Source organism: Neoarius graeffei, chromosome 11 (assembly GCF_027579695.1).
Source record: "Neoarius graeffei isolate fNeoGra1 chromosome 11, fNeoGra1.pri, whole genome shotgun sequence".
NCBI classification, from domain to species: domain Eukaryota; kingdom Metazoa; phylum Chordata; class Actinopteri; order Siluriformes; family Ariidae; genus Neoarius; species Neoarius graeffei.
In genome coordinates, this window is record NC_083579.1 from 38,518,888 (window position 1) to 38,539,285 (window position 20,398).

At 42.2% G+C, this 20,398-nt stretch overlaps 1 protein-coding gene across 1 annotated transcript in view; it reads left to right on the forward strand.

Moving 5' to 3' along the window:
- The first annotated feature begins 540 nt into the window (after positions 1-540).
- Positions 541-20,398, forward strand: part of kif28 (kinesin family member 28) — a 34,628-nt gene continuing 14,770 nt past the window's right edge. The window contains exons 1-6 of the mRNA XM_060932796.1: positions 541-594; positions 12,780-12,968; positions 13,553-13,756; positions 13,913-13,948; positions 14,594-14,821; positions 16,005-16,159. Coding sequence (XP_060788779.1) covers positions 541-594; positions 12,780-12,968; positions 13,553-13,756; positions 13,913-13,948; positions 14,594-14,821; positions 16,005-16,159 — 866 coding nt within the window. The remainder of the gene's footprint in view (positions 595-12,779; positions 12,969-13,552; positions 13,757-13,912; positions 13,949-14,593; positions 14,822-16,004; positions 16,160-20,398) is intronic.

Sequence of the window (20,398 nt, forward strand, 5' to 3'; positions counted from 1 at the left end):
ACTAGAATTTAAATCTTTTCCTCTTGCAAAACTCCTGAATGGACTCCTCCGAGTTCAGTAAGCTGTTTATCCTGCTCAGTAGATCTGGATTATATCCCAGGAATATACTGGCGTGTTTGTGAGAGGAGACCAAAGAATCTAGAGGGAAGCCCACGTGGACCAGGGGAGAGCAAGTGGAACTCCAGATAGTAACCTGAGCAAAGTCATCAATCCTGGCATATGGGTGGCGTCTGATTACCTCTGACTCCACTCCTGGTCTGCTGATCCTGCAGTGAGGGTGAATTGGTCAATCTCTACAAGTGTAAAATTACTCACTGTACCCCATCTGTATGCACAAACTATTAGCACCCCTCGATACACATCCATCTGTGTAAAAAGAGCAGTAGTGAACTGATATGACCTGAGTGGTGTTTACTCTCATTGAAGTACTGACACTGGTGTGTGTGTTTAATTAATTAATGAGTGAGAGAAAGTGATCAGCTCTCCTGCCTCATATTACATTCTCTCAGTTCTTAGCTTTTCTCATTAATGTGAAGTGACATGGCTGGAAAAGACAGTGTAAAAGTGGCCGTGAGAGTCCGACCCTTCAGCAAGGTCAGCTATTGTTATAATTATTATTGTTAAAATGTTTAGGTGTGAAGGTATTTAAACATGTGAGCTGCCTATATGAAGGTTGTTCGATGCTGATGTTTTCAGACAGTATTGTTCTCCATGTGTGGGAAAAGTGTGCAAACAAGAAGCCTTTATGTGTCATGTTTACTTTACAGAGGTTCAAGGGCCCACCAATGGCAGCTTGGCCATGATGGGGCTTGAATCACCAACCTTCTAATCACTAACCCAGAGCCTTAACCATTCAGGTGTTGGTTGCTGTGAAGTGGATAGTAATGAAGTATATTTTGGGCTTATTTCTACTTCACCACAACAATGTATGTGTTTCAACTTTTACTTCAAATTTTTATTTTCAAAAGGAAATTGGTTAATTTTACTTTAATACATTTCTTTCCTAAAATTCACTTCCATTTCTTAATGCAATATTAATCCTTTTATCCTGACATGCTGTCATTCTGAACAAAAACATGATCATATATACCCAATGATAACATCTGACAGTTATTTCTGAGCTGTTTGGGTCACCTAATGGCTCTACAAATTCGTGATTCGACATCTAATGTTCATCCAAGTGAGGCGGCGATTCAATGAACTTATTCAAATATTTGACTCACTAAGCTTCTCTAAACTTGTATCTCATTAACACCAAAATTGAGTGTGATGAAAAAGTTATCAGAGCTCTATACTTAAGAAAATATGGTCATGCATCAACCTGATTTTTGATGGCTTTTGACTGTATGATTCCTGTACGAATGATGAACGTATACCATCACAGGGATCCCAACTGTAAGTGCAATGTAATGTATAAACACAACCACGAGATAACAGAATTTGTATCTTTATTTACATAAGATAGAGGGGTTTTTTTATTCAGTGCTTATTTTTCATTTGCTTTTTTAAAAAATAATGTGGGATTACTACCACACTGTACAGAAAATATTCGCAACAGATTCATATAAAACTAGTTAAAACACTTTTATTAGTCCACTAGCCTGTTGGACAGTTGACAGCTTCTGTCATGTGTAAGGGCGATAGACGGATGTAAGTGCAGGAAGATTTTTATTGAAAACATGCTCGCAAACCGATCCAAAACGTAGATAAAGGCAGAGTCGAAAAACAGGCAGTGAGAAGACATGAGAGGTAATACAATACTCACAGTCCAAAAACACAAACGGTCAAAACCAGAAAAGTGATACAAAATACAAGGCTTGATAAGATTAGATGCAGGGTATAGGACGTATACTTCACAAAGTCTGTGTGTTACTGAGAGTCTTTATATGTATGCGCTGTGATTGCACTCTAATCAGGAACAGGTGCATGGTAATTAGTCCTAACAGTGCTGTGCACGCCAATGACAGATGTAACCAGACAACTGTTTGACATCAAGTTTAATATTTGATGGTAACTCTATAGTAATGATGTAAAAACTCTGGTTCACTGCTGTCCCCCAGGCACCCAGCAGAGTCACACCATAATAAATGTTGTGGTGTTGTTTCTGGTGCATGGCATACAGTGTCAAAGAAAGGAATAAATATGTATTTGTAACTGCGATGCGCATCTCATTATTGGTATCACTGTCACAAAACAATGCAGCAATTTATTGATGTGAAATACATGACACTACACAATTCGATGGTTCATATGCTGTAATATTATTATTCTATTCAGGTTGATTTTGTGCCCTTGCAAATATTTTGCTCATACACTCATCAAGAGCTCCGCTTTTAGGCACTGCCTAAATATCTCATCTCATTATCTCTAGCCGCTTTATCCTTCTACAGGGTCGCAGGCAAGCTGGAGCCTATCCCAGCTGACTACGGGCGAAAGGCGGGGTACACCCTGGACAAGTCGCCAGGTCATCACAGGGCTGACACATAGACACAGACAACCATTCACACTCACATTCACACCTACGGTCAATTTAGAGTCACCGGTTAACCTAACCTGCATGTCTTTGGACTGTGGGGGAAACCGGAGCACCCGGAGGAAACCCACGCGGACACGGGGAGAACATGCAAACTCCACACAGAAAGGCCCTCGCCGGCCCCGGGGCTCAAACCCAGGACCTTCTTGCTGTGAGGCGACAGCGCTAACCACTACACCACCGTGCCGCCCAAGTTAACATCTATAATGAATTTAATTTAAGGACTAATGACTTTTCTGAGGAAGATTGGAGTCTCAGTCGAAACTATCAAGCAGGTAAAGAAACATCTCCTACACTATTATGCCTGAAGATAAGAAAATATTGAACACATCTAAACTTATCAATCCATCACACACTTCAAAAATTTTAAAACTTATTAAACCTGTATCCTCCCATAATTTTTGTTCAATTGACACTGAATGTGCAAGAGCATCTTCAGACTGTACTACTACGCAGATTTTTGATTAATCAAAATTGAGCCTGGAGTACATCAAAATGTTTGACTGTAAATGGAACATATACTCGCATGCAGGCTACTGATTAACCCATAAGAGCCCAGACCGATTTCTCAATCAAGGAAAATTATTGAGGAAATAAAATGAACTAAATAGACGACAAAGAAAACATTTCTGACCTTTTATTTTTTAAAATAGCACTTTCATGTCTCAAGATCTGAAATATTAAATTGCAAATTTGCAGAACACTGCAACACTATTACACTGTTAACCCATAATTTTTGTTCAATTGACACTGTCAATTGTCAATGTCCCTGAAATTAGTGCAACTGGATTTATAGGCCTATCTTTATGAGAAAAGTATTAAGCTGTTTATTCTATGCAAACAGTTTGAGTAAATACCACTTTTAAAGATTAGTTTTATTGCATTACTTAAACAGTATAAGTATATGAGACAATCATTGGGTGTACTCGTCTCGTCTTTTTCCGGGACCGAGTCGCAGAGGCAGCAGTCTGAGCATGGAAGCCCAAACTTAGAGTCACCAGTTAATCTAACCTGCATGTCTTTGGACTGCAGGGGAAACCGGAGCACCCAGAGGAAACCCACGGGGAGAACATGCAAACTCCACACAGAAAGGCCCTTGCCGGCCATGGGGCTCGAACCCAGGACCTTCTGGCTGTGAGGCGACAGCGCTAACCACTACACCACCGTGCCGCCCACCTAAATATCTATATCTATATTATTATTATTATTTTGTCAATGTCCCTGAAATTAGTGCAACTGGATTTATAGGCCTATCTTTATGAGAAAAGTATTAAGCTGTTTTATCAGATATATATTTATTTAATTAACTAGCTTCCAGTGACACCACTGGATTAAAATCATTATACACTGTTTATTATTCCGCTTCCGTTGACCCAGTGCTTCACGTCGGTAGTTTGTTTGTTTGTTTTTAAACTTTGTTAATAATTTACTAATCTTGTAACGATAACAGAGTATGTGATTTACAAATATGGAACTATTGAATGCTTGGTTGGCGATTGCGCTGCTGCTAGTATATTTGGCGAATAGCGTTGTGTCAATTAGTGGACATGACGCCGTTCTCACCTATGGCAGAGATCAGCTGCTAACGCTCCAAGCCTATGCCGGCAATTTTAAATATTCCATTCCGATGGACTGTGCAGACATTCTGAGACACAGAGGTCGAGGGAGAGTAATCAGAAAGAAAACAAAAATAAAGAAAAGGGAGTCTAGAGGAGGTGTACGCATGAGATTGAGGAGAGGCAGCTCCAGGTTTCCTCTCCCCACTATCACCCTATCAAATGTGCGATCTCTTAACAACAAAGTTGATGAGTTAACAGCGAGATTAAGCCTTGAAACAGGTTTTAAACTATGCAACCTCATTTGTCTGACAGAGACATGGTTAAAGCCAGAAATAACAGTTTCCATTGCTGGATATACAACCCCGATTCCAAAAAAGTTGGGACAAAGTACAAATTGTAAATAAAAACGGAATGCAATGATGTGGAAGTTTCAAAATTCCATATTTTATTCAGAATAGAACATAGATGACATATCAAATGTTTAAACTGAGAAAATGTAGAGAAAAATTAGGTGATTTTAAATTTCATGACAACACCACATCTCAAAAAAGTTGGGACAAGACCATGTTTCCCACTGTGAGACATCCCCTTTTCTCTTTACAACAGTCTGTAAACGTCTGGGGACTGAGGAGACAAGTTGCTCAAGTTTAGGGATAGGAATGTTAACCCATTCTTGTCTAATGTAGGATTCTAGTTGCTCAACTGTCTTGGGTCTTTTTTGTCGTATCTTCCGTTTTATGATGCGCCAAATGTTTTCTATGGGTGAAAGATCTGGACTGCAGGCTGGCCAGTTCAGTACCCGGACCCTTCTTCTACGCAGCCATGATGCTGTAATTGATGCAGTATGTGGTTTGGCATTGTCATGTTGGAAAATGCAAGGTCTTCCCTGAAAGAGACGTCGTCTGGATGAGAGCATATGTTGCTCTAGAACCTGGATATACCTTTCAGCATTGATGGTGTCTTTCCAGATGTGTAAGCTGCCCATGCCACACGCACTAATGCAACCCCATACCATCAGAGATGCAGGCTTCTGAACTGAGCGCTGATAACAACTTGGGTCGTCCTTCTCCTCTTTAGTCCGAATGACACGGCGTCCCTGATTTCCATAAAGAACTTCACATTTTGATTCGTCTGACCACAGAACAGTTTTCCACTTTGCCACAGTCCATTTTAAATGAGCCTTGGCCCAGAGAAGACGTCTGCGCTTCTGGATCATGTTTAGATACGGCTTCTTCTTTGAACTATAGAGTTTTAGCTGGCAACGGCAGATGGCACGGTGAATTGTGTTCACAGATAATGTTCTCTGGAAATATTCCTGAGCCCATTTTGTGATTTCCAATACAGAAGCATGCCTGTATGTGATGCAGTGCCATCTAAGGGCCTGAAGATCACGGGCACCCAGTATGGTTTTCCGGCCTTGACCCTTACGCACAGAGATTCTTCCAGATTCTCTGAATCTTTTGATGATATTATGCACTGTAGATGATGATATGTTCAAACTCTTTGCAATTTTACACTGTTGAACTCCTTTCTGATATTGCTCCACTATTTGTCGGCGCAGAATTAGGGGGATTGGTGATCCTCTTCCCATCGTTACTTCTGAGAGCCGCTGCCACTCCAAGATGCTCTTTTTATACCCAGTCATGTTAATGACCTATTGCCAATTGACCTAATGAGTTGCAGTTTGGTCCTCCAGCTGTTCCTTTTTTGTACCTTTAACTTTTCCAGCCTCTTATTGCCCCTGTCCCAACTTTTTTGAGATGTGTTGCTGTCATGAAATTTCAAATGAGCCAATATTTGGCATGAAATTTCAAAATGTCTCATTTTCAACATTTGATATGTTGTCTATGTTCTATTGTGAATACAATATCAGTTTTTGAGATTTGTAAATTATTGCATTCTGTTTTTATTTACAATTTGTACTTTGTCCCAACTTTTTTGGAATTGGGGTTGTACAACTATAAGGGCAGATAGAGATGGGCACCTGTCAAGGAAATAAATCAGCGGAGGATTGTGCGTATTCGTGGACAACACTTGGGCCACACAGATGAACATTTAGGAACAGGTCTGTACGCCGGATTACGAAATCTTGACTTGTCGTTTCGACCCTTCTATCTACCAAGGGAGTTTGAACGGATCACAATTATCCTGACATACGTACCTGGACCAAAACATCAAGAGGCTGCAGGTAGGATAGCTGAAAGCTATAACGCTGCACTTACACGCTCTCCAGATGATCCAGTGTTCGTCCTCGGTGATTTTAACAACTGTGATCTAGTCCATGATCTCCCCATGCTCTATCAGTACATAGACCGTCCGACGAGAGGCACACAAATTCTCGATCTATGCTTCGGTAACATACCAGATGCATACAGAGCGCTATGTCGTGCACCACTGGGGAAGTCAGATCACAATGTTATCCACCTGCTTCCAAAATATAGAGCCAAAGTTAAACATGAGCAATCTGTAGTGAAAGAGGTCCAGGTATGGGACGAATGGTGTCAGGAGATGCTGCAGGACTGTTTTGGAATTACGGAGTGGGACATGTTTTTTGACTGCTGTAGTGGTGCGGACGAATTAACAGAGACTATAACTGAATATATGAAATTCTGTGAGGATAATGTCATTATTAGGAAATTAATTACAGTCTATCCAAATAACAAGGTAGAGGCTTCAGCAGATATGCGGAAGTGTAGCATGGAGAGGAGAACTGCCTTTATGAATGGGGATCATGATATGGTGAAGGCAAAGAGAAAGGAACTGCAGTCGATCTTAAGGAAGAATAGGCTGAAGTATAAAGAGAAGGGAGAAAGACAACTCTGCTCTGGGAGTGCCAGAGAGGCCTGGAAGGGACTCAATGTAATGATGGGCAGGGAGGAAAATAAACAGGTGGTCTTGGGAAACAAAGGTGTATCATTTGTTAATGACCTGAATCAATTTTATTCAAGATTTGATAATCCCCTATGCAATGACAGTGATGAACTCAACTGTGATGTTTTTATGAATACAACTGCACACTCGCCGATTGTACTGACAGAAGCAGAGGTATTAGCCAGTTTGGCCAGAATTAAACCACATAAAGCACCTGGTCCAGACGGACTTAGGGGCAGAGTGATCAAGACGTAGATTTGAGCTAACTGCAGTTTTGACAAAATTATTTCAACTCTTACTGAATAATCATGCTGTTCCAAGGCTATGGAAGATATCTAATATCATCCCGGTCCCTAAGAAGTCAAGCGCTACGGAGCTCAATGATTTTAGACCTGTTGCGCTGACCAGTATCTTGTGCAAATGTATGGAGAGGGTCATAGTAAATCATCTTTCAACGTCACTTAGTGAGCATTTTGACCCACTCCAGTTTGCGTACAAGAAGGGTCGGGGTACTGGTGACGCAACACTGACACTGATGAACACTGTCTGTGAACACCTGCAACAGCCTAAGAGTTATGCCAGAATATTATTCATTGATTTTAGCTCAGCTTTTAATTGTATGCAGAAACACATTCTTATTAAAAGACTCTGTGATATTAATATTAACAGCTACATTGTACAGTGGATTAAGGAATTCCTTATAGATCGCCCACAGAGAGTGAGGTATAGCAGCTTCTCCTGAGACACTGTTATACTAAATTCAGGGGTGCCCCAAGGCTGTGTGTTGTTACCTGTTTTGTTCTCTTGTTATTGCAAGATCTAACAACATCTTCCAGGATTCACCTGTCATTATTAATGCACAGCTTGTAGAGAAAGTAGAGGAATTCAAATATTTGGGAACTTTCTTTGATTTCACTTTAAGTTTTACAACGAACACTGAGTATATTTTTAAAAAAGCAATGCAACGAATGTATCTAATCAGGAAGTTAGATTCATATGGGGTTAGCAAGTCCATTCTAGAGACAGTATACAGAAGCCTTGGGGAAAGTGTTTTGACTTTTAACATGCATACATGGTAGAGCGGCATGGTGGTGTAGTGGTTAGCGCTATCGCCTCACAGTAAGAAAGTCCGGGTTCGAGCCCCGTGGCCGGCGAGGGCCTTTCTGTGCAGAGTTTGCATGTTCTCCCCGTGTCCGCGTGGGTTTCCTCTGAGTGCTCCGGTTTCCCCCACAGGCCAAAGACATGCAGGTTAGGTTAACTGGTGACTCTAAATTGACCGTAGGTGTGAATGTGAGTGTGAATGGTTGTCTGTGTCTATGTGTCAGCCCTGTGATGACCTGGCGACTTGTCCAGGGTGTACCCCGCCTTTCGCCCGTAGTCAGCTGGGATAGGCTCCAGTTTGCCTGCGACCCTGTAGAACAGGATAAAGCGGCTAGAGGAGATGAGATGAGATGCATACATGGTATGGGAATCTTGGGGCTAAGAACAGGAATAGACTAACAAGAATTGTCAGTATGGCAAGTAAAATTATTGGAAGAGGCCAGAAACAGCTGGGTCACAGCTATGAGACACAGGTCAAACAAAAAGCCCAACAAATTGTGTCTGACTGTATGCTTCCCCTGTTCAGAGAGTTTATTAAATTGCCCTCAGGAAGACGTTTTAGAGCTGCAACTGTAACCAAAAACATCTACAAAAAATAATTCATACCAACTGCAATAATACTTCTAAACTCAAAATAGGCATAAAACATCTATATTTGTGTACTAGGCTTCTTCTGTATCGTGTCTGTGCAATGTTTATTAATTAATTGTGTGGGGTTTTTTTTTTTTTTTTTGTATTTTTAACAACTACCTGTGGAGCCAAAGATAAATTTCCACATCTGTGGACCAATAAAGTATATTTGATTTGATTATCACATGAACTATTTCTTGTGTCCTTAAATTGATTTCGTACATATTTATACGTCATATAAAATCACCTCAGAAATCCTGTCAGCTCGGTTACCTCGTGTTAGTAAGTGTTTAGCATTAGCTACCACTGAAGATGTGACTAAAGCAGGGGTGTGTAAACTTTTTTCACTGAGGGCCACATACAGAAAAATATATGAAGGGCTGGGCCACTCACTAGAGGTGAGGTATATCACCTCACCTCTAGTGTATTAAAGTTAGCAAAATCAATTCTCTCTCTCCCAATTTCTATACCACTTATCCATTTCTGGGTCGCGGGGAAGCCGGCGCCTATCCCAGCTAACATTGGGCAGAAGGTGGGTACATCCTGGATGGGCCACCAATCCATCAGTGGCATGGTAGTGTAGTGGTTAGCACTGTCACCTCACAGCGAGAAGGTCCTGAGTTTGAGTCCCGTAGCCGATGGGGGCCTTTCTGTGTGGAGTTCACATGTTCTCCTTGTATCTGTGTGGGTTTCCTCTGGGTGCTCTGGTTTCCTCTCACAGTCCAAAGACACGCAGGCTAGGTTAATTGGCTACTCTAAATTGCCCATAGGTGTGTGTGTGTGGGTGTGAGTGGTTGTCTGTCTATCTTTGTTGGTCCTGTGATGGATTAGTGGCCCATCCAGGATGTACCGCCACCTCCTGCCCAATGTTAGCTGGGATAGGTGCCAGCTTCCCTGCGACCCAGAAATGGATAAGCAGTATAGAAAATGAGCACAATCAATCAAATGTAGTTAAATTATGCTTGATAACTGAAGATGCTTAAAGTGAAAAAAAAAAAAACAGCCTACATCACAGCTTTCCACTGATGGGTTTTCATTTATTTTGTTACAAAAAGGGTTGGCAGCTCATTCTTAAAACAACAGCCTCAGGCTGCTTCTTAGTCAGTATGGTGATCCCCTTCACAGCCCTGTATAAAGGGGGAAATAAGGGGAAAGGGGATGGGTATATTTCAAGCTTGTTATGCAAATAAGTTATTGGGATTGTTCACACATCAACTAACGTTTGTTAGAAAATGTTGTCAACTTTAATTGACTGAATTTATTAAGTAACTGGGCTTATTAACACATGAATACTGTGTAATATATTTTAACTCACCTGTAATAGTGTCGTCGTACATTATACCCTTTCGTTACTGCAACAGTTTCATTGCAAATCAGACACACTTACCCTTGACTTCTATGAAGAAATATTCATTTTTCCACCGTGTTTGAAATTTTCTGCACTCACATGCTATTTTGCGTTTCTTTGGTTCTGCCATTTTTTGATCACCCCGATCACCCCACTGAGCTCGATATAAAATCTGGAGCGCTCATAGGCTCATCAGAGTGAAGCTCGTTGGCCGCCATCTTACCACTCCCATCACGGAACGGAACTGTCATTTAGACTACTGGAAACTACACAAAATTCATCTCATCTCATTATCTCTAGCCGCTTTATCCTGTTCTACAGGGTCGCAGGCAAGCTGGAGCCTATCCCAGCTGACTACGGGCGAAAGGCGGGGTACACCCTGGACAAGTCGCCAGGTCATCACAGGGCTGACACATAGACACAGACAACCATTCACACCTACGGTCAATTTAGAGTCACCAGTTAACCTAACCTGCATGTCTTTGGACTGTGGGGGAAACCGGAGCACCCAGAGGAAACCCACGCGGACACGGGGAGAACATGCAAACTCCACACAGAAAGGCCCTCGCCAGCCACGGGGCTCGAACCCAGGACCTTCTTGCTGTGAGGCGACAGCGCTAACCACTACACCACCGTGCCGCCCGCGTATGTATATATATATATATATATATATATGAAGAAGAAATATATGAAAGAGAAAGGTACACTGTCTAAGAGAAAAACTGAAATAATCTCTGTAAAAATAATTATAGTAGGAAACAGAGCCATTAAAAAAATGATCAGAGACTGAACTGGAAAAGGGAAAAAAACAATAACAGTGAAGGGAAGTGCTATAAAGATATGTAAGGAATATGCGTAAAGTTGAGAAAATAAGAGGAGGTAATGAAAGGGAAAAAAGTCAGGAGATACTTTTCTTGGGGCAAGTTTGATCGGATACCATGGTTTAATACAAGCCAAATACACGCGGTGGGAGTGGTAATATGGCGGCCAGATGGCTTCACTCGTCTCTACAGCTATGAGCTCTCCAGATTTCCATCCATCCATTATCTGTAGCCGCTTATCCTGTCCTACAGAGTCGCAGGCAAGCTGGAGCCTATCCCAGCTGACTACGGGTGAGAGGCGGGGTACACCCTGGACAAGTTGCCAGGTCATCACAGGGCTGACACATAGACACAGACAACCATTCACACTCACATTCACACCTACGGTCAATTTAGAGTCACCAGTTAACCTAACCTGCATGTCTTTGGACTGTGGGGGAAACCGGAGCACCCGGAGGAAACCCATGCGGACATGGGGAGAACATGCAAACTCCGCACAGAAAGGCCCTCGCCGGCCATGGGGCTCGAACCCGGACCTTCTTGCTGTGAGGCGACAGTGCTAACCACCGTGCTGCCCTCTCCAGATTTCGCCCCTAGTTATTAAAAAAAAAATTATTTGATTGCTCTTGTTTTGTGGAGAAGCTGCCTTGTTCAAGACAGTCGCGCCAGCTAGTGTTAAAACTAAGAAGTACAATACAGTCAAGCGCAAGTTTCATGTGTGTGCCAGATTCCATCCATCCATCCATCCATCCATTATCTGTAGCTGCTTATCCTGTTCTACAGGGTCACAGGCAAGCTGGAGCCTATCCCAGCTGACTATGGGCAAGAGGCAGGGTACACCCTGGACAAGTCACCAGGTCATCGCAGGGCACCAGATTCCATTATATTTTTAGAATTTGCTGCAGGCCAGTTAAAAATGAACCACGGGCCACAGTTGGCCTGCAGCCTGTAGTTTGGACACCTCTGGACTAAAGAGTGTTAGAAAGCTAATTGTTAACTTCAGTCTGTGTCCATCATTAGAATTCATCAGAGTGCAAACACAGACACAAATCGGTTTACTTTTTCTTTCTTTTTGTATTTATTGAGGATGCCAGCGTCACAGAGTGATTTACAGAAGGGTCCTCAAAATAACTATTTTACTAATAGTAAAATAAAATGTTTACTACACTAACTAACAAATGTTTACTTAGTGAGTAAACGTTTGTTAATTAGTGTAGCTACTAACACTGACCCCTCTGAAGTGAACTAGCTTAGCTAGCATTAGCATGATTATGATTAGCACACACAGGGACGGGGTGATTACAGGCGACTGTGAATAAGCACATTTTATTATCAGAGAGTTTATATTTATTTACATTTACAGTGTTTATCAGACTCTCTTATCCAGACTTATAAAATCTTTATGAAACACCTCCTCATACTAAAACTCACAGATCAGAGACAAGAGCCACTTCAGCACTGACCATGCTACAGACGAGAGTACTGTGAAACTAAGAGGACCAAAATGGCACACCTTTAACTCTTTTTATTGTATATTTTCATTAATTTAGATATTTATTTTCATTTTTACATTTTTATTTTATTATTGTTTAGTATCTGTGTACCACGTTATATGATCCCCCCACCCCCACACACAATGCTGGTGTAGATTATTTTACTAAACTTGCACACCCTGGAGTGTGTGATTCCTTACACAACTATTTTTAAAGCAGAATCGTTAAACTGGATGTACCTAAAACATGATATATGTGGTATATCAGTTTAGATTAGCTAGTTAGCAGTGCTAATAGTAAATAGGCCCCAGCTAATATTGCTTACAGCAGCTTTAACACTCAACTAATTTTATTTATATGGATAGTAACTAATACAGGACCATGCCTTATTTAAAGAAACTTGATTTGTGTGTGTGTGTACAGAGAGAGCGTGATGCTGGGAGCCGCTGTATTATCACTATGAGCAGTAACAGTGTCAGTATCGAGGAGCCTCGCAGTCAACATCACCGCTCCTTCACCTTCCACTTCACTTTCTGGTCTCACAGCGGCTTCATGAAGAACTCAGACGGACTGTTAGTGCCTGAGGATGAGGGGGGACGCTACGCTGACCAGGTCTCTCTCTCTCTCTCTCCACATACACACACACATTCCATCAAATTTTCACACTAGGCTTAGTAACACTCACAGGAAGAACATGAAGATAAATCTGTAACTGAGAGACAACTGCACAGAATACAGTTATCTTTATTCTTTATTCAATAAAAACTTATTTTTCTGTCCTAAATAAGATTTATACATTTACTGATATAAATTGTTTGTTTTATTATCTTAATTATTGTTATTTACATAAGAGTGTGTGTGTGTGTGTGTGTGTGTGTGTGTGTGTGTGTGTGTGTGTGTGTGAATATAAATTGTTTTATTATCTTATTATGTGTGTGCATATAAGAATTTTATACTTTATATATAATTTTTTATTTATGTATTATTTCTTTGCAGTGTTTTTGAAGAATTATGTGTGTGCTGTTAGTGATGTTAGTTTTTAAAATGTCATTATTACTGTATTATTGTTCTGTATTTTATGATATTTTACTTTTGAATTGATACAATATCAATAATAGAAATAATAATAATTATTATAATTATAAGACAGAAAGTGAGTGTGTGTGTGTGTGTGTGTGTGTGTGTGTTTGCTCCAGGCATGTGTGTTTGCCGGAGTGGGGCAGGGGATTCTGGATAATGCTCTGCAAGGCTACAATGCCACGCTGCTGGCATACGGTCAGACAGGTTCAGGGAAAAGTTACTCCATGATGGGCTTCGGAGCCAACAAGGGCCTCGTCCCAAAACTGTGTCACTCACTCTTCACCTACATCACAGCCAATCAGGACAGATGCCAGTGCCAGGTCTTTAATCTGTCTGTCTGTCTATCTGTCTGTGTGACCTGTTTATTTTGAACATGTGTAGGTAGCGAAACATCTGTGTGTTTCTCCTCACTATAATAATGTTAATGAAGCTATACATTAACATTACACACTGATCAATATGTTGTCCGTCCCTAGGTTTTCTTCAGCATGTTAGAAATCTATAACGAACAGGTAATGCTATTTTTTAAACTTGTAATAACTCTGTTTCTACACTCCTCTGCCTTAGATATCATAATAATTAGTTTATAACTAATTACACCTCACTGCAGGTGTTTGAATCTTGTAAACACTTGAAGTGAATTGAGCATTACAAGTTAGGATTCATCTGATTCACCATTTGTTTGATTTGTTGCACATTTGATTCATGACTCGTTTGTTTGAACATTTGTTGGATTAAACTCTTCTTTGAATCACCACTCATTTAATTTATCACTCATTTATGTGGGTCATCACCCATTCGATTCATCAGCACTCATCTGATTCAAAACTCATTTGATTCAGTAATTGTTTGATCCTTCATTCATTTTTAGTTTCCTTGTTCAGGAGTGTCTGTGATAATTGAGAAAATAAATAACACACACACACACACACACACACACACACACACACACACACACACACACACACACACACACACACACAAGTCTCTTGGTTGTGTCTCTTATAGTAGAAGCATTGTGCTTATGAGGCTAAAGGAGCCAATAAGTAATAGAACCCTGTAGCCTCCAGTTTAGCACCATGCACTAAACCTACATGTGTAAATTATCGCACAGTGGCGTCTCCAGAAAATAAAGGTGTGTGTGTGTGTGTGTGCAGGTGATCGATCTGTTGTCCAGGTCAAATCGTTCAGCTGGTGGTCTGCGTGTGCGTGAGGATCAGCAGCGTGGTTTTTACGTGGAGGGTCTGCGCAGGGTGGCGTGTGACAGTGCTGCACAGGTGGAGCAGCTGATGGAGCAGGGAACTCGCACACGCACCACCGCCGCCACACATCTGAACGCCAACAGCAGCCGCTCACACATGCTCATCATCATACAGCTCAAACAGGTCGAGAACAGTAACTCTGTGTGTGTGTGTGTGTGTGTGTGTGTTGTTAGATACTAAAACACTCTGGTTTCTCTACAGATACATTTTTTTTTTCATTTCTTATTTGACATATTGTTCAAACTAAAGAAGATATAATGAAATGTTTAAGGAGCTTTACAGTAAATAGTGTATGACCCTGAGACTTCAGTTATTTAGGAATATACACCTGTATTTGTCACAAAAGTCAGATATTCAGCATGAGGCATGAGTTTCTCCCGGATTCACCTGATTCGAAAGCTCACAGATGTGATAGGATGTCTAATACAGACAAAAACCAATGAGAGAGCAGATTTCAGAGAGGTGTGTAAGACTGCTTGGACACTTTGTGTGTTTTTTTTTATTTAATTTATTCTTCCAGAAAAAAAAACACTGGTCGTAGTGCCTTTTCATGCTTATATAAAATAAAAATGTGCACCCTGTAACCATAATAACACTCTTACTGGTCCTCACTAGTATTGACTAACTAGCCTCGCTCACATGATACATTTTATGCATGTTTGTGTCAGTAATAAAGATGAAATAAAAATTGGTGTAAGTCTTGTCATAAGAACACTCTTAAAATGAATGTGTTGGAAATCAACACATCTTTTGTGCAAGTTTAATTTCAACAAGAGTTGTGTTGTATTTCAGAAATGTTTAACACCAAAATTGCACAAATAACAAATAATGTGTTAAAATGAACAAAAGTTCTGTTGTCCCAATCTGGACATAGAGATGTGTTAAAAAACAATGCAAGTTGTGTTATTTTCAACACATGTGTTTTAAGAATGAAGACTGTTTGCCTAATTTTTGCACCAGGTCTTTGCCCTCCATGTTTGTTTGCTTGTTGTTGTTGTTTATCTTGCTGTCTGTGGTCTGAGTGGTTACAAGTAAATAAACGCTTGATGTCACTGTTTTTCTGAGAAACAGAACTGTGGAAATTCTGCCGTGACCAACAAAACACACAGCTGCACTTTTTAATAATAGTGGCCATATTCCACCTTTCCTGTTTGTTTCTTGTAGGATTATATGTAAAATATGTAGCACAGCCATGATATATAGCATGTGTTGGCTGTTGTAGAACATTTAAGAGCGTATTTTTAATGAATTATCAAAAATGTAATTATCAAATTTGGCTAAAATGTTTTTGTTTTAATTTCCATAGATTTTCTCAAAGGAATGCATCACAAAACAGTCCAACATTAACCTGGTTGACCTGGCAGGAAGTGAAAGGCAAAGGACATCAGGGTCAGAGGTCGATCGTCTTAAAGAGGGAACGGCCATTAATCTCAGTCTCACCACTCTGGGGAACGTGATCAGGTCTGAACGCACTGTTCTTTATTATATAAAAGAAAAGTATAACGTGTGTATAGTGTGTAGCATTGACTGTATAAAAAATGGACAGCGTGCTTCGTAGAAGTGAATCCAAAAATACCTCTGCCATGTTGTCAAATTTGCAACTAGATTCTGTGCAGTGGAGACTTTCTCCTTCTCGAGTTTGCGTAGTAGAGACGAGAGACAAAGTGAGGTACAGCCCAGGCCTTTGGTAGACCCGCCCCCTTCCAGCGTATTGCAGAACGTGTTCATGGTGGTAACCAGTCTTACATCTATCCAGAGAGCTTAAACAGTTTCAGCTTGAGACATTTCTAGGAATGTGGACGTTTACTGACAGATTAACCGTGGTTTCAGAAAAAGCAGCTGGTTTAGACCACAGTCAGCAGTGCACTGTTCAAAACTCATTATTTGGAACTTCTACTTGTAAACTCTAGCCTAATGTTATTGGTAGTGTATGTGTTCACTGATGAACAAATAGCTTTTGTGCAAATTTCGATAGCTGGCTGGCTGGATGTCGTTAATACAGAAATAATATTTCTATCATGGTGGCTATATGCACTAGTGCGATTAAGATTAAATTAGGGTTTGTTTTGTTTTTTAAACTAGCCTAGGAAAAAAAAGAAAAAAAGGCAAAATGATGGCTACTTTGAAGAATCTAAAATATACAACATTTTGGTTGTTTAACATGGGTTTTTTCATCACATATTTAACAGTTATTCCACAAAATCGAGTCATATATGAGCTGATAGCCAACAAAGTGTGTAACGCTGAGTTGACTATGAGCCATGTACAGTGAGATTGAGTGGAATAACTGTTTTATTCTATCCACATTCACCGGATTTTGAGAAACAGCATTTTTATTTTTATTTTTTGCAAATTCGATCAATAAAAATTTTATACAAAACATCCAACAAAATCATTTCCGCTTAAAATGTAGACAAACTGGCGAAATGACAGGAGCAATTTGTGAAAAATGCAATAATAATAATTCTTGAAAAATAAAGATATGGGCGCTGTGTGAGACAGCTGCCTCTCCAGTAGCTCTGTAGTTTTTAGCTCTTTAAACCTCTTTTTTCCACCTTTTTTTAATTTTCTGCTCTTCTTACGAAGACATAGTGTGTTTTACTATATAACATGGATATATTTAACTTTAACACGCAACGAGGAGCCAGTTTTTTCACTTATTCGAGAGAAGAGCTGCTGGCCCTGAAAACAATGGGACGAGCCAGGATACGACACCCCATCCCGGCCGAGCTGAGGAGGAAACCCAGGGGCTGCAAGGCTGGAGCTAAGCTAAAGGCTAGGCTAGCGGACAACCGGCGGCGCTACAAACCATCCATTCCCTCCGTTATCATGGGGAATGTGAACTCGCTGCCGAATAAAGTCGACGAGCTTCCCGCTCTGAACAACCAGCGGATTTACTGGGAGAGCAGCTTATTTATCTTTACAGAGACATGGCTAACACACCTTGTATCGGATGCTAGCGTGGACCTGCAGGGATTCACTGCTGTGAGAGCCGACAGAGACACTAACACATGCGGGAAAAGCAAAGGTGGGGGACTCATCATTTATGTTAACAACCGCTGGTGTAACCCGGGACATATCTCCATAAAGACAGTTTTATGTTGCCCGGACTTGGAGCTGCTAGCCGTTAGCCTGCGGCCATATTATCTGCCGAGGGAGTTCAGTCACGTGATCACCATCTGTGTTTACATCCCTCCGAGGGCAGCCGCAGCCGCTGCATGTGAGAGGATTCACTCTGTCACAGCAAGGCTGCAGACACAGCACCCTAAGGCATTTATCATCATTTCTGGGGACTTTAATCATGCTACTTTGGACTCTATTTTGGCTGCTTTTTACCAGGCTGTGGATTGTCCAACAAGGAACGACAGGACAATTGACTTGCTGTATGCTAATGTGAGGTTGATGCATACAGAGTCACACCCTTCCCCCACTAGGGAAGTCTGACCACAACCTGGTTCTTTTACAGCCAAAGTACACCCCCCAGTTCAAAGGCAGCCTGCAACAACTAGCTCCATCAGGAGGTGGTCCCCTGAAATGGAAGATGCCCTCAGGGACTGTTATGACATCACAGACTGGGATGTGCTGCTTAGCCCACACTGTGAAGACATAGAGGGGCTGACACACTGTCTGACGGATTACCTTAACTTCTGTGCAGACGTGGTCTCCCCCGCTAAGACTGTATGGTGTTACCCTAATAACAACCCATGGGTAACACAGGAAGTCAAAGCTGTCCTCAACAGGAAGAAGGCCGCCTCCAGGATCAGGGATAGGGAGGCAATGAAAGCAGCACAGCAGGAGGTAAAATACTGCGTGAGGGAAGCTAAGGACAGCTACAGGAGAAAGGTAGAGCAGAAGCTGAAGGAGAACAGCTTGAGGGAGGTCTGGGAAGGTGTGAAAACCATCACAGGCCACAATACAAAGACCAGAGTTGTTCAGGGGACAGTGGAGAGGGCGAATGAGTTGAATGACTTTTTCAATCGGTTCAACCAGCCCACGTCCCCCCCATCCTCTCCCTCACTGCAGCCATCTCTCCTTCTTCCCTCAACACACCTCCCCCCAGTCATCACAGCAGCCCCCTCCTCCCCCCACCTCAACACAGACTCCTCCATGCATTACTGCAGATCAGGTCAGAGGTCAACTGAGGAAGCTTCACCCCAGGAAAGCAGCATGCCCGGACAAGGTGTGTCCCCGACTACTGAAGACCTGTGCTGCTGAACTGGGTGAACCACTCCAATGCATCTTCAATCTTAGCCTGCAGCTGGGAAGAGTGCCCACCCTCTGGAAGACATCATGTATCATTTCAGTTCCCAAAAAGAATCGGCCCAGCGAACTGAATGACTTCCAACCGGTGGCACTCACTTCACATCTGATGAAGACGTTGGAGCGGCTCTTCCACAGCCTCCTCAGACCCCAGGTACAACATGCCCAGGACTGTCTGCAGTTTGCATACCGGGCAGGTATCGGTGTGGAAGACGCCATCCTCTACCTGCTACACCGAGCCCACTCGCATCTGGATAAGGGAAATGGCACAGTGAGGATCTTCTTCTTGGACTTCTCGAGTGCCTTCAACACCATCCAGCCCCTATTGCTTCAGGACAAACTGAACAGGATGCGAGTGGACCCTTGCCTGGTCACCTGGATCTCCAGCTACCTCACTGACAGGCCGCAGTACGTCAGGCTGAAGGACATCACATCTGACACTGTGATTAGCAGCACCGGAGCACCTCAGGGCACGGTGCTGGCCCCTCTTCTCTTCACCCTGTACACCGCGGACTTCTGCTACAACACGGAGCTGTGTCACATTCAGAAGTTTGCCGATGACACAGCCATCGTTGGGTGTATCAGTGACGACAGAGAGGAGGAGTATAGGAGCCTGGTGAGGAACTTTGCTGTGTGGTGCAACAGGAACCAGCTGCAGCTCAACACCTCAAAGACCAAGGAGCTGGTCATTGGCTTTGGGAGGTCCAGACCAAGGTCAAGACCAGTTCCGATCGAGGGAGTCGAGGTGGAGGCTGTGGATTCCTACAAGTACCTCGGGCTGTGGCTGGACAGCAAGCTGGACTGGACTTGCAACACCAAACACTTATACAGGAAGGGACAGAGCAGGCTATACTTCCTTAGGAGGCTGCGGTCCTTTAACATCTGCAGGAAACTCCTGTGGATGTTCTATCAGTCTGTGGTCGCCAGTGTCCTGTTTTACACCGTGGTTTGCTGGGGGGCAGCACATCCAAGAAGGACACATCCAGGCTGGACAAACTGATCAGGCGGGCCGGCTCTGTGGTCGGCATGAAGCTGGACTCTCTGGTGACGGTGGCAGAGAAGAGGTCTATGGACAAACTGTTAAACATCATGGACGATGCCAGTCACCCTCTGCACACCGTCATCAGCAACCAGAGGAGCCTGTTCAGTGACAGAATGCTCCTTCCCAAGTGCAAAATGAACAGACTTAAAAACTCCTTTGTCCCTCACGCCATCAGACTGTACAACTCCTCTCTGGGGGGAGGAGGGGTAACAGGAGGACAGAGGACGGGAAGGAGCAGTAGCCTAGCCTAACAATAAGCAATACCGGACAATGTGCAATATAATGTGCAATATAAAGTGCAGTATCTCTCCTGCCGCCGCTCCCCCCCTCCTTCCCCTCCTCCCCCTTCCTCTCTTCCCCATATCTTATTCTTTTTATATTTGTATATGTAAATACTT